Raw genomic sequence first — 12,112 nt, 5'->3', positions numbered from 1 at the left:
GATATATTAACAGTTCTCTATACATGCTCTCACTCTTGCACTCAGAGAGAAGGATCATGGACAAAGTGAAGAAATGGGTCTTGGCAGCTCCAGTGCTCCCAAGTCTTTGTGCTGAGTTTAGACCAGGGGTCTCAAACACACAGCGGCCTGCGCGCCCCCCCCCCCCAGCCTACCTCCAGGCCGGGGTGGGCAAACTACACCCGCGGGATTGTCCCCCGCGATCCCCACGCGTCTCCGTGAAGTGGCTGGTATCACGTCCCTGCGGCCAGCGGGGGAGAGTAGAGGGCTCCATGTGTTGCCCTGGCTTCTAGGCACACACACACCCCCGCAGCTCCCATTGGCTGGGAACGGGGAACTGCGGCCAATGGGAGCTTCGGGGGAGGAACCTGGAGGCGCAGCAAGCAGTGCGCGGAGCCCTGCGTCGTCGTCCTCCAGGGGCCTCAGGGACATGGTTCCAGCTACTTTGCGGAGCGAGGCCAGGGCCGGGGCCGGCAGCCTGCCCTGGCCCCGGTGTGCGCCGCTGCCACCCCAGAGTCCAAAGCCCCCCTGCCCCCTAACTCCCTGCCCTGAGCCCCCTGCTGCACCCCACACCCCAACCCCATGCCCTGAGCCCCCTGCTGGCACCCCAACCCCCTGCTGCACCCCAATCCCCTACCCTGAGCCCCCTGCCTGCACCCCAACCCCCTGCTGCACCTCAACTCCCTGCCCTGAGCCCCTGCCACACCCCTCATGCTCCCTCTGGGAGCAGGGAGGGGGCGGAGTTGGGGTGGGGACTTCGGGGAAGGGGTTGGAAGAGGCGGGGCCTCATGGAAGGGGTGGAGTAGGGGCAGGGCTGGGGCAGCGAGGGGCGGGTGTTAGTGATGCGGCCCTCGGGCCAATGAACTAGCCCTCATGTGGCCCTCATGGTCATTTGAGTTTGAGACCCCTGGTTTAGACCATCTATACTTTGCATGATGCTCAGGGAGAAATATAGGGAAAGAAAATGAGGAAACCAAGAACAGACCCAAGAGAGGAATATAGCGATGCCTAGAGAAGGGAGAGAAGAGGAGGAGGATACACCTGAAACCGCCATTTAAAAAAATTAGTCAGCTACATTGGAGAAGAGAACCAAGAGAGGACAGAGTCACAGAAGCCCACAGAAGCCAGAGGCTTCAGTGAGAAAGGGGAGATTCACTATGTGGAAAGGAGTCAAGGAGAATAATTAGGGAAGAGATATCCTTGGTTGTACTGAGCAAGTTGTGTGATGCTCCTCAGGGATATCTAGGTTTCTGAGGCACCCCACCACCACCTGCCCTTAGCATGAGGCAGCCATGTCTTTGCCTGCTGTGAATCAGCTCCCTGAATCCAGCAGCTTCTGGCAACACAAGCACTACTTTCCAGACCGTTGCAGGTCTCACTGTCTGTATAGATAGTGATAGGCACACACCTATGAGTCCTTGGAGCATTACCTGCTGCACCCAATCTCTTACCCATGGAATACTCACAAAATTACCAGGCCCAATGTTCTCAAAGGAACAGAACACACCAGCTTGTAAGATTCAGCTCTTGACTGCCACCTTGTGGTAACACCACATAACTTAGATATATTTATAATGAAAACAAAAATAAGTTTATTGTCAAAGATTCTAGTAATAGTGAGTAAGAATATTGGGAACACATGGTTACATATGAGACAGAATTTTAACACTTTCTAGAGACTAAATTTAAACAGGTTAACTTCCTGTTTGCAGTGTTGTTGTAGCTGTATGGGTATGAGATATGAGAGAGACAAAGTAGGGGAGCGAATATCTTTTATTGGGCTGACTTCTGTTGGTGGAAGTTACAAGCTTTTGAGCTATGCAGAGGTCGTCGGGTCTGCAGAAAGAAGCAGAGTGTCCAGAGATTAACCTCCTGGCTAAAGGAGTTTTATCTCACCCCAAGTTCTCTTCAGTGTTTTCAACCTAGGCTAGCTGAGATCCCTTATTCATTTTTATACTTCCTCAGTGAAGGGTGCTTGGGAGTCTTCTGTGCCCCCAAATATAGTTAAGAAAACTTTTGAAGTGTGCCCACCAGAAAGGGTTCTCCCCCGCTCCCCCCCGCTTTTCTCTTCCTGTTAGATTTTTTTTTTCTCTGAAGGCCTCACAATCCTTCATCTGCATTCAGCTCAGACTGGTGGTAAGAAGCCCATTCTGGATGAGGCAATACTCAGTTTACTTGTGAACATATAGATGAGTAAACATCTGTCATCTGACAGAAAACCAGTTTTCACCTTTGCTGGTGACCAGTACCTACAGACTTTTAAAGAACATATTTTCAGTATGTATACATTACTCCTTACCTTGTATTTGTATATACATTTTACAATGGTTTTGATGACCAGAGTGACACAGCCCTCACATGATACTCTCTGGTGAACTAAAATGTATACAGCAGACCCATGTGAGGCCTGTAACCCCTCTGCACCTCCTTGTCAATTGGCGTTAAGAAGTTCTTGGATCACAGGCAGTGATTACAATTACTTTATTGGGGACTGTTTTAGTGGAATGGAGGGGATCTAGGAGAAAGTTGTAAAAGCTAAGGCATCAGAAATGCATAGTATGCTCAAGTTTCAAGATGAAATCTGGTTAAATTAGTAACTTTATTTGGAGTTTATAGGATAGGCATTAGAGCTTTATTTAGACTTGGAAGGATTTTTTTGTGTGTGTGTGTGTGCGCACGCACACAAAAGCTATGATTAAAAAGTTATTTAGGTTGCAAAGTCACTGAAATACACCTCTACCTTGATATAACACTGTCCTTGAGAGCCAAAAAAATCTTACCGTGTTATAGGTGAAACTGTGTTATAGTGAACTTGCTTTGATCCATTGGCATGCACAGCCCTGCCCCCCGGAGCACTGCTTTACCGCGTTATATCCAAATTCGTGTTATATCGGGTGGCATTATATCGAGGTAGTGGTGTATTAGGAAATGCTATATTTAAGGTTGTCTTTGCCAATGTATATTTGCCCCCTTGTGCATATGCACAATGATACAGTCTTTAGTTATATGATCACATACTATTTTTCCATAGGACTCTTGCTTTATTCGATGCACATCATGGATGGTGCTCGGGGAATCTTCATTCAGTGTGTGGTCCCATACCTCACATGTAATCTTAAAAGAATCTTAAGGTTGAAAAGCCAAGCACTCAAAAGTTAGGAAATATTATAATCAAGGTTACTTCTTCCCCCGTGTGCATGTGCATTATGGTAGAGACTTCAATTATGTGATTCTGCATCTTGGCAGGGGGTTAGACCAGATGAAACTTGCGGTCCCTTCTAACTCTATGATTTGGTGCTCACATACAATTTTTTCACAAGTCCACTTCTTCATTCTATGCTCAAAGTGGACAGTGCTCAGTGAATGATTCAGGGTAGTGTACTGAATGAGACTAGCTGTTGCCTGCAGGGACCCTGCCTCATTTTCTGCCAAAGTTGGAAGGTGTGTAGTGAAAAAGGAAGGGAACTGTAAGAAGAAAGAATGATCTTGTATCTAAAGCAGTTAATTGCACGTCAGTATGTCTGGATCTGCTGCAGACTTCCTGTGACATGCTAGGCAAGTCACTTAAACCAGAATGTTTGCAGTTGTTGTTATCTCTGTTTTACAGATAGTGAAACACATGCTCCAGAAGAGCAAGTGACTCATCCAAGGTTTCATAGCAAGTTGGTGTTGGAACCAGTCCCCTGACTTCCAGATTTAACTCTAATCCACTAGCCTATAGTGTCAGCTGGGAAATGACTCATAGAAAGATTAAGGGCCAAAGTTCCATAAGTATCCACTAATTTTAGATGTATCAATGATTGGGTGCCCAGCTTCAAACTGTCAGCCTTGTTTTTAGAATTGTTGAGCATTCAGAAGTGCAACTGAAGTTAGTGGGTGCCATGGATACCCATCACTTCTGAAAAATTGGTCCAAATTGCATCAAATATGGCAGTGTGTCCTAGCGGATAGAGTACTGGACTGGGACTTAAGAGACCTGGATTCTACTCCCAGCTCTGCCATTGGCCTACTGGGCAAGTCAGTTCACCTCTCCAACTCAGTTTCACTATGTGTAAAATGGGATAATGATACTTACTTCCTTTATAAAGCACTTTGAAATCCATGGATGAAAAGCACTATATAAGAGCTAGGTACTATTATTATTTTCAAGTTCAGCATCCACTTACTGAGTGTCCATGCAAATTTGGCCTTAATCCTTTTTTGCCTAAGTTCCCCTTCTGTTACATGGTGCTAATAATACCTCCCCATGTCACAAAGATGCAAAGATAAACTCTATATTTCTCATATTCAGATATATGGTGATAACAGAGAAAGGTCTGTGAGTAAATTAATGATTCTGTATTTAGCAGAGAAAGTATTGAATTTAAAAAGAAATATTGAACGCTTTCCTTCATTTGCTGAGCTGTGTCCTTTCTGGGCACAGAATGAGGTAGAGGTCCAGTGGAAAAAATCTAGATGTGGATCTTGTCATTAAAGACAGTATGTACTATGGGGCCTGTGATAGGGTGTTCCAGGCCTTTGTGGCCCCTGCTGGAGGCACTACTGCTCTGCCACACCCCAGGAGGCAGCAAGGTTGAAGGAAAAGAGCAGCAAAGGTGAGTCCTCCAGGCCTGCTTAGAAAGACTTCACTGGAGCAGCTGTCTGAAAAGCTAGAGAGAACTGGTCCTTCAAGGGCTAGAAGGGCTAGCAACAGCCGGTCACAGCCCAGCAGGCTCAGATAAAAGGAACTACAGGGCCTTAGCAGTTCTGTTCCAGGCTGACACCAGAAGGGCAAGGAACGGTGTTCTTCTCTGGCCAAAGGAACTTGAGGGATAGCCAGAGTTTTGCTTTCTGACTGCATTTTGAAATCTGTGTTTGCAGAGAGAGAGAGAGGATGTAAGAACCTTAATCCTGAGATAAGGGTGAAGCTAAAAGGGCCAGGTAGGAAGAGGCCCTGGGAAGAAGCAGCAACAAATTGAATCAAATAGTATGTGTCAGCTGTTTGTAGGGTCTAGGGTGACCAGACAGCAAATGTGAAAAATTGGGACGGGACGGGGGGGAGGTAATAGGAGCCTATATAAGAAAAAGACCCAAAAATAGGGACTGTCCCTATAAAATCAGGACATCTGGTCACCCTAGTAGGGTCCCTGGTTTGGAACCTGGAGTAGTGGATAGGCACAGGTTCCCCTACTGGCCCCGGTGTAAACCCTAAGAAGGGGACAAACCAGGGCCGGTGCAACCTATTAGGCAACCTAGGTGGTCGCCTAGGGCGCTAGGATTTGGGGGCGGCATTTTCTTCGGCGGCAACTGGATCTTCGGCCGCCCCAGTTGCCACCGGCATTTAGGCGGAGGGAGCTGGGGCGGGGGGGCGCGGGAAGGTCCGCCTGCAGCAAGTAAGGGAGGGGCGGCACTCAGGGGAACTCCCCGCCCCAGCTCACCCCTGCTCCGCCTCCTCCCTGAGCACGCCGTCGCTGCTTCACTTCTCCCGCCTCCTAGGGTTGCAGCGCCTAAGCTGATTGGCGCCGCAAGCCTGGGAGGCAGGAGAAGTGAAGCAGCAACCGCGTGCTCAGGAAGGAGGCGGAGCAGGGGTGAGCTGGGGCAGGGAGCTGCTGCACGGCTCCCCGGGCCGGGGAGGGGAGCTACCATTGCGGGGATGCCGCAGGGCAAGGCGGGGAGCTGCCGCAGGGCTCAGGGAGGGGGTGGAGCAGAGGTGATCTGGGGTGGGGAGCCGCTGCATGGCTCCCCGGGGGGGCGGCGCCTCAGGGCGAAGGGGGGCAGGGAGCTGCCGCAGGGCTCGGGGACAATGCAAGGTGGAAGTTTCGCCTAGGGCGCAAAACATCCTTGCACCGGCCCTGGGACAATCCTTATTTGGGAGTGTAGCAGGGTGGACCCCTGCTCCTGGTTTTAAGGGGTTTAAAAGCGGCTTGGCAGGGCTTAAGAGCTGCTGCTCTCAAAGCTGGGCTGATTGGGGAAGTAGCCATAGCTGGGCCACACCCCAATCAGGCCACAGCTGGCCCCTATAAAAGGCTGTGAGCCAGGAGCCCACTCAGTCTCTCTCTGTCTTCAGAGAGAGAAGGGCCTGGCTGCAGGGAATTGAGACAAGGTACCTAGGGTGAAGCAGGGCTGGGGAAAGGCTGAGGAGCTGGGGAAGCTCCAGCCTAGAAAACCCCAGGCTGCGGCCTAGTATAGGGCAAAAGGTACTGGGGGTTGCAGGGGGCAACCTAGGGGTAGGCCAAGGCAGCAGGTCCAAACCCCCTTTGCCGATGATGAGTGCTGGCTACTGCAGTCTGCCCCAGCGAACGGGGGCTAGATAGAGACTGGGCAGTAGCCACTACTGAGGCGAAGTGGGGATAGTAGGGTGGGGGTTCCCCTGGGACGGGGAAACCCAGTTAAGAGTTAAAGGGGCACCGGGGTCCTGGGAGGGACACGGGGCCAGTAGCAAACAGGTGGATCACCGGCCTGCAGAGGGCGCTCCAGGGCTGGACAGAGCTAATTCCCCAGAGCAACCAGTAGGAGGCGCCGCAGGGGTGAGTTGGACCCGTTACACGGAGCCTGAACAAAGGGCTGATTTTAAAGGGCTCAGAGCTGGGGCTGAAGACCTCAGTGAGGGCAAATAGACTGTTTAATTATGGGACTCTTTAATACTCCAGAAGGAGTTCATTTGGCTTTTGTGACTTGCCAGAGGGCCGGGCGACTGAAGAACTGCTAAGGTTATCTGGCAGCCTACAAGGGGTTCCAAAGATGAGAAAAGGACTGTGGTATACCACCCAGACAGTATGAGGTGCTCAAGAGATGAGGTGTTTTTTAACTTCTGATTGCTTGACTTTGAAACTTTAACCATTCCTTTTTAACGTAAGGAATTTTTTTATATTTCATTTACAGATCACATTATTGTAGTACCCAGAGGCCGCAGTTAGGATCAGGGCTTCTCTGTGCTAGATGTTGTACAAATACAAAGGCTGACATGGAGCTCACAGCCTAGGAACACAAGTGATATATGTAGGCTGGGGAAGAAGGAGATAATCAAGTAGTCCAAATGTGTATATGCATTTAAAATGTTATAGTTTTTTTTAATTTCTTAAATGTTGACTCTTTAGCTTAGTCATTAAATGTTGGGTGACTTGTAGGCCACACAGCAGAAATGGGTCTTGAAAAGGAATATGAAGGAGAGGATAGTAGTTTTATGAGTGTGTTCAGGGAGGGCTTTCCATTCACTTTAATTTGAGTGACATATGCTGAAATTCTCATGCTGCCTGTACTAAAACATCCTTGGAATTTCAAAACATTATAAATGACAATTTACTAATGCCACCAGTGTTGCTGCCAACACAGGAACACTAGATTAGACCTTATCCTAACAGATAAAGAGGAACTTATCACAGAATTAGAAGTTAATGGTAGTTTCAGTACAAGTGATCATGATCACATTTATAAGGTGCAAGCAGAATAAAGTCCAGACCAGTAATATACAGTTGGTGCTTTAATAGGACCAATTTTACAATGCTGAAAACAGTTATGAACCAAGGCAACTGGGAGGAAGAATTTAATCTGAAAAATCTCAATGATAATTGGACATCATCTAAGAATACCTTACTAGATGCCAAAAAAGCCTGAATCCCACAACTGAGGAAGAAAGCAGTGCTGGTTACAAAAAGCAACCTAGTTTAGAGAGGACATGAAGGGAGCTATGTGTCTGTCAAAAGACAGAGAGAGAGAGAGAGAGAGATGTATGAAAATTAATAAGAGAAGCCAAGGGACACAAGGAGAAATCTATGGCCAGCAGAGTTAAGGACAATAAAGAAGAGTTTGTTAAATTATATTGGGAACAAAAAGAATCCTGACAATGGTAGTGGTCCATTAATAGATGAAAATGGTAGAGTTATCAATCATAATGCAGAAAAGGAAGAAGTGTTCAGTAAATATTCCTGTTCTGTATTTGGGTAAAAGCAGATGATGCAGTCTTGTCATCTGGTGATAACACTCCTTCCATTCCACTAGTATTTATGGAGGATGTAAAACAGAAGCTACTAAAGTTAGATATTTTTAAATCATCAGGTCCAGATAATTTGCATCCAGAAGTTTTAGAAGAACTGGCTGAGGAGCTTGCTGGCCCATTAATGCTGATTTTTCAATACATCTTACTGGAAGAAAGCTAATGTTATGACAATCTTTAAAAAGGGTAAATAGGATGACCTGGATAATTATAGGCCTGTCAGCACAATGTCAATCCTAGGCAAGAATGAAGCATCTGATATAGGACTCAATTAATAAAGAACCTAAAGAAGGGCAATTTAATAAATGAAAATCAACATGGATTTATGGAAAATAGATCCTATCAAGCTATCTTCATATTTGTTTTACATTATGAAATTACAAGTTTGGTTGATAAAGGTAATAGTGTTGACGTAATATACTTAGAGAAGTCAAAGACATCTGACTTGGTACTGCACAACATTTTGAATAAGGACTGGAATGATATAAAATTAACATGGCACACGTTAAATGGATTAAAAACTGACGAACTGATAGATCTCAAAATGTAACTGTAAACAGGGAATCGTCACTGAGTGAGTCTGTTTCTAGTGGGGTCCTGCAGAAACTGGTTCTTGGCCCTTCACCTACACTATTTACCATCTTTATCAATAAATTGGAATAAAACATAAAATCATCGCTGATAAAGTTTGAAGATGACATAAAAATGTGGGAGTGGCAGATAATGAAGAGGACAGGTCACTGATTGAGAATGATCTGGATCACTTGGTAAAATGGGCACAAGCAAACATTATGCATTTTAATATGACTAAATGTAAATATATACGTCTAAGAACAAAGAATGTAGGCCATACTTACAGGATGGAGGACTCTATCCTGGTAAACTGTGACTCTGAAAAAGTTTTGGGGTTCATGGTGGCTAATAAGCTGAACATGAGCTCCCAGTGCAAAGCTGTGGCCAAAAGAGCTAATGTGATCCTGGGGTGCATAATGGAGGAATCTCAAGCAGGAATAGAAAGGTTATTTTACATCTGTATGTGGCTTTGGTGTGACCACTGCTGGAATACTGTGTCCAGTTCTGGTGCCCACAATTCAAGAAGGATGTTGATAAATTGGAGAGCGTTCAGAGGAGAGTCATGAGAGAGATTAAAGAATTAGAAAACATGCCTTACATTGATAAATACATTAAGCTCCTTGAGTCTATCTTAACAAAAAAAGAGAAGGTTAAGGGGTGACTTGATTGTCTATAAGAACATACATAGGGAACAAATATTTAATCATGGGCTCTTCAGTCTAGCAGAGAAAGCTATAACATGATCCAGTGGCTGGAAATTAAAGCTGGACAAATTCAGACTAGAAATAAGGCATACATTTTGAATGGTGAGAGTAATTAAGTAATGGAACAATTTACCAAGGATCATGATGGATTCTTCATCACGGACAATTTTTAAAACAAGATTGGATTTTTTTTTAAAAGATCTGCTGTAAGAATTACTTCGTTGAAGTTCTCTGGCCTGTGCTGTACAGAATATCAGACTAGATTATCATAATGGTCTCTTCTGGGATTAAAGTTTATGAATCTATGTAAAAGAAGCAGAGTAGAAGAAAGTTTGCAGATTCTTGTTTGAGAAGCAAACACATGGGTGGTTGAAGCTAGCATTGTAAGTGGGCTACAGGGTAAAGCAGTAAGAGAACAGCAGTGGATAAATACTGAGGGACAGAGCTGTGAAGGGCTTGCTGGTGAGGAGAAAACATTGGAACGTGATATAATGGAAGAGGGGAAGCCAATGGAGTGATTCAAAAGGAGATTAAGTGATTGTAGTCAGTGAAGATCAAGGAAGATGATCAATTAGCTGTGTTTTGTTTGGGTCAGGTAATGTAGATGGGTCAGTTTGAGTCAGTGTATCATGGAAGGCCAGAGAGGAGGCAATTTTGGTAATCCAGATTTGGGAGATGAGGGCCTGGACAAGTTTTAGCAATGTAAAAAAAAAAAAAAAGAAGAGAATGGACTCTCAAAATATTCTGGTCAAGATACAGACCAAGCCTGGGTGTTTTGTGTGAGAGAGGACTCTTAGGTTATGGTACTATTTGACAGGAAAAGATGATGGTGTCAGTGTTGATAGAATGAAGGTAAGGAGAGAGAATTTTGGAGGAAAGCGCAGTGCACGCAGCCACATTAATTTCAAATTGCCTGAGACATCCACGAGGTGTCATCAGAGGAACAGACTGAGATGCAGGACTGCATGGAGGCAGACATCAAAAGTGGAAAGGTAGATTGGAGAGTCATTGGTGTAAAGATGGTAATTTAAAGCAATGGGAACACATAAGATGATCCACAGATAGATTGTAAAGGGAGAAGAGGAGGATACCAAGGACAGACCTATATGTGACAAATCTCTGCACAGCAAAGCTTAAAGTGTAATTCTTGGTCATCATTTTTAGTCTTTAATTTTCACTGGAAATTACATCTCAGATTGTTATAACTAGATTTGACTAAGGAAATCTGACACTAAAATAAGACATTTCTGAGATAGAAATGATTCCAGGACACAGCTGAGGTATATTAAATTCCACTATAGTTCTGTGCATAGAGGAAAACGTATGTATACACCAAACCAAGTATTTAATTTGTAGATGTAGACTTCAGTGTGATTTTATAATTGCACATCACATCTTCTTCAATATGTTGTGGTTTTTGCAGGAAGAGAAGAGGTACCGAACTGCCTATTTAAGTGCAGAGGAATCTGAGCGGGAAAAATTCTCTCTCTTCTCTGCAGCTGTGAGGGAAAGCCATGAAAAAGAGAGAACAAGAGCAGAAAAAACGAAGAACTGGTCCATTATTGGTTCTGTCCTGGGAGCTATTATCGGTGTCCTTGGTTCCACCTATATCAACCGAGTAAGGCTGCAAGAATTAAAAGCCTTAGTTCTTGAAGCACAGAAGGGACCGATAAGCTTACAGGAGGCCATCAAAGAACAGGCATCCAGCCACTACATACAACAGAAGGATCTCAGTGACCTCATTGTGACCCTGAGGAACATGTTGGAAGCTGGGACTGGGACAGAAGGCACGAGTGCATCATTAAAAACAGACCCTCTTTTAGTTTCTTTAAAAGAACATCTAAACTACTCTAAACAAGTCAGTTCCTGCATGGGGAGTTTACAACAGCAGCTTAGCACCCTGGAAGAAAGTTTAGGACAAATGACTGCTGAGGTACAAAATGTTAAACATGCAGTTCATTCTAGACCTGTGGAAAGAGTGGTTCTTGGCTCTTCAGCTGAGGTAAAGGGCCAGGCCTTAGCCATGCAGGATGTGATTCTAGAATTGTGTGATGCAGAGCGGAGACTGGAAACGCAAATCAAGAGAAATTCAATCTTCAGCACTGCACTAACCTGCACTGTGTTTGCTGTTACTCTTCCTGTGCTATACCTTTTATTGAAAGGAAATTAGTCTCCAGTGGCGAGAAACATAATTTACTAGGGTAATAAAATTACATTTGCACCCTAAACACTGGGAGTTAGTGCCAGTCAAAAATCTGTATTAACAGTTTCTAATCTTGCTTTCTCCATAATTCATAGAAATGGAAAATACATTTGAACATTTAGTCCTTCCCCCCTCGGCAGGCTTACTTTTTGCAGTATTTTTTTTTCCTCTAGTGATTTGTACAGTCAAGTTTAAATGTCTCAAGCAATGAGAATTCCACAACTTCATTTTGGTAGATTCTTCTGCCATCGTCTTTTCTAGTTTATTCTGCAGTCCTGTAGAGCTTACTCTGAGAGACTGTTCCTCATGTTCAGTTTTTGGGTTTTTTTTTAAACTTTTCATTATTTGTGTTTATACCCTTTGGCTTCCATATATAATTCTCCCCCATTCACGCTTATTACCTATCCTATTGATTTTTCAATTTGTCCATACCAAAACTCTGCTGGACAATTTACCAAACAAATAAAAATGTCTGCCATGAAGATTATCTAAATTTGTAAATAGGGTCCAGTGAGTGGAACTGACAAACAATAGGGATGGGATGTCTAAGGAAGGATGAAGGTTATAGCAATATGATCTTGTGATTACCCATTTAAGGTGTGTGTACAGCTTGAGGATGCAATTAAAATATTTGGTAACTTA

At 44.7% G+C, this 12,112-nt stretch overlaps 1 protein-coding gene across 2 annotated transcripts in view; it reads left to right on the top strand.

The window, feature by feature from the left end:
• CCDC51 (coiled-coil domain containing 51) overlaps window positions 1-12,112 on the top strand; it is a 26,781-nt gene extending 14,669 nt beyond the window's left edge. For both annotated transcript variants that reach the window (XM_039482545.1, XM_039482544.1), the window contains one exon: window positions 10,691-12,112. In XM_039482545.1, the coding sequence (XP_039338479.1) occupies window positions 10,691-11,437 (747 nt within the window). In that variant the 3' untranslated portion in view covers window positions 11,438-12,112. The remainder of the gene's footprint in view (window positions 1-10,690) is intronic.

The sequence above is a fragment of the Mauremys reevesii genome, linkage group 7, assembly GCF_016161935.1.
Source record: "Mauremys reevesii isolate NIE-2019 linkage group 7, ASM1616193v1, whole genome shotgun sequence".
Classification (NCBI taxonomy): Eukaryota; Metazoa; Chordata; order Testudines; family Geoemydidae; genus Mauremys; species Mauremys reevesii.
Note: the sequence above shows the minus strand (reverse complement) of the source record. Positions and strands in the feature narration are given on the sequence as shown.